The sequence below is a fragment of the Argentina silus genome, assembly GCF_951799395.1.
Source record: "Argentina silus genome assembly, chromosome: 1".
NCBI classification, from domain to species: domain Eukaryota; kingdom Metazoa; phylum Chordata; class Actinopteri; order Argentiniformes; family Argentinidae; genus Argentina; species Argentina silus.
The window spans coordinates 4182890-4185389 of record NC_139655.1 but is presented as its reverse complement, the minus strand read 5'-3'; the positions used below and the strand labels follow the sequence as shown (position 1 = coordinate 4185389).

The 2500-nt window shown below is 47.8% G+C and overlaps 1 protein-coding gene across 1 annotated transcript in view; it reads right to left on the bottom strand.

Moving 5' to 3' along the window:
• The window catches only part of col15a1a (collagen, type XV, alpha 1a), a gene marked incomplete at its 5' end in the record, with an annotated part of 58686 nt that overhangs the window by 32873 nt on the left and 23313 nt on the right, over window positions 1–2500 (bottom strand). Inside the window, one exon of the mRNA XM_083682243.1 lies at window positions 745–1292. Coding sequence (XP_083538369.1) covers window positions 745–1292 — 548 coding nt within the window. The remainder of the gene's footprint in view (window positions 1–744; window positions 1293–2500) is intronic.

Genomic DNA, 2500 nt, shown 5'->3' with positions numbered 1-2500 from the left:
CTTACTGTGTGTGTAAAACAAACAGCACCAAACAGTCCAACTGAAAATGTGTTGCACAATTTCAATTTCTTTGTTCATCAATAAAATTATGTGTTTTCCTCTAAGGCTCTGTAAACAAGCACTGACTTGCTTGTGATTTCACATGCATTTGTAGGATAAGTCTGGCATTTTCATAGGCTGTGGTAGACACATTCATTGGTCATCCAATCCTCTTTTCCTCCGCTATTGCATTAGGATATTGTCTACGGTCACACAATATGTACAATATGCCACACCATGATATTTAGCTGCTTGTCATCTCTCTCTCTCTCTCTCTCTCTCTGTCACTCTCTTTCTCTCTCCAAGGTGATGTCATACATAAGGAGGACAGCCATGCTCTGCCAGCTCTGAGGTAACCATGACGATGATGATTGATGTCACCAGATGTCACTCAGTGTTCCTACCACTGAAAGTTCCTCTGAGGCTTCTTAATTAGTTGGTTTGGGGCACATGTAATAAGATCATTCAAGCACTGAGGAAAATAGTTTTTGAATCAGAAGGAAATGCCATTTGAAATTCATATTTCAGCCTTGAAGAGCTGAGGGCCTTGGCACACACCCACACACCCACACACCCACACCCACACCCACACCCACACCCACACCCACACCCACACACACACACACACACACACACACACACACACACACACACACTGAGAGAGACCCACAAACACACCACCCCCCGAGGCATCAGTCAACTCACCACAAACCTCTCCAGCCCTGTGCCACCAGCGTTGCCCACAAAGATGCCCGAGCTGGCCTCGAAGGTCAGTGGCTCCTGGCTCCTCTGGAAGGCCACGCGGTGGTACTCCTCACAGTCCATGTAGAGCCTGACCTCCGCCCCTTGCACCGTCAGCGTAAACCTGGCCCACCTCCCTGTCAGGTCCCCCAGCTTGAAGGAGGCTGCCTCCCGGGTGTGCTGGACCCCCGGGTCAGTGTAGTAGAGCACCACCCGCTGGGAGCCATCCTCTACCGCAGACAACGCCACTCCCAGGTGCACCACCCTCTGGTAGGCATCGGTGATTGCAAATAGGACCCCTCCGTGCCGCGTGGTGGGCTTGGCGGTCACCGTCAGCGCGAAGTCCCGGTAGAAAGGGTCAGGGATGAAGGACTTGGCGAGGCGGCCTACGTTGGCGTCCGGGCCAAAGCTGTAGGCGGGGTAGCCCTCAAACCCGGTGATGAATGAGACAGAAGGGGGGAGCGGCACGCCAATGAGCTCAATCAGGTCCAGCTGGCCCTGTGAACCTCGCTCTGCAAACACAGACAACAAAACACTGTTATACCAGATTAGTAACACACGTGATACATGTGTAAAACGCAATTGATTAATTTCTAAAGTTTCTTAAGTTATGATTTATTCATTATTGAGTATTAACACTGATGATGAGCCATAGAAAACTCTAATTCTAATTCTATCCTTGATTGATGTATCTGCTTTTGTCCCCCATGATGAAATCGGGGAGGGGACGATGGATTAATCTCTGTCCGTTCGTCACATGCTTTATGTGACACCACTGGGGCGGTTTTGACAAGACTTGGGTGAATGATGTGTCTTGCCATACAGATGCCAGGTAGATGTGGTATTTACAAAATTTCACCAATTGGACCAATTTTTAAGAACTTGGAACTTGTATCATTAAAAATGCCAAACAGGAGAACACACCTAAGAGCCCACATTTTGACCAATTGGCAGTTTTTAAATAATACTTTCAAACACCTTGGAAATGAATCAAATAAGCACTACAAGCTCCGGTAACTTTTCAGCCTCCCTCAGATCTGTGGACTGCTTTCAAGTAAACGCAAAGCTGTAAGAAGCAAGACTGATAATGAATCAAATAAGCACCTCCATGTTCTGTTAACTTTTCAGTCATACATTTGAATAATTGTCACCAATTCACACAAAGAGGGGCGCTACATCATTCGTGGGGGACAACATGTTTACTTTACACTTCTTTTCCAACAGTCACTGTCTCCTTCAATGGACCTTTGGATTTCAAAAAGGGTTTCATGTCCTCCTCAAATTTGTTTAATCAAATTTGCCACGGGATGAGAAAGCGGATTTCCCCATAATTTCCATCTGTTTCATACTGTTTCATACACCTGATCCCTGCCCATTCCATCCCAGTCCCTCTCTCTCATTCTCTCCCCCAAACACACACACACACGCACACGCACACGCACACACACACACACACACACACACACACACACACGCACGCACGCACGCACACACACACACACACACACACACACGCACGCACGCACACACACACACACACACACACACACACACACACACACACATGGTTCTTGTTAGCAGGGAGACCCACGGAACAATCGTCCGTTTTGTGAGACGGTACCAGGATAAAGCCTGGTCATCTGGAAGGCATTAGCGCAGACTAATACACACGTCGTCTGAGGCTGCTCCTGTAAAATAGGCTAAGCAAAGCTAGGCTAAC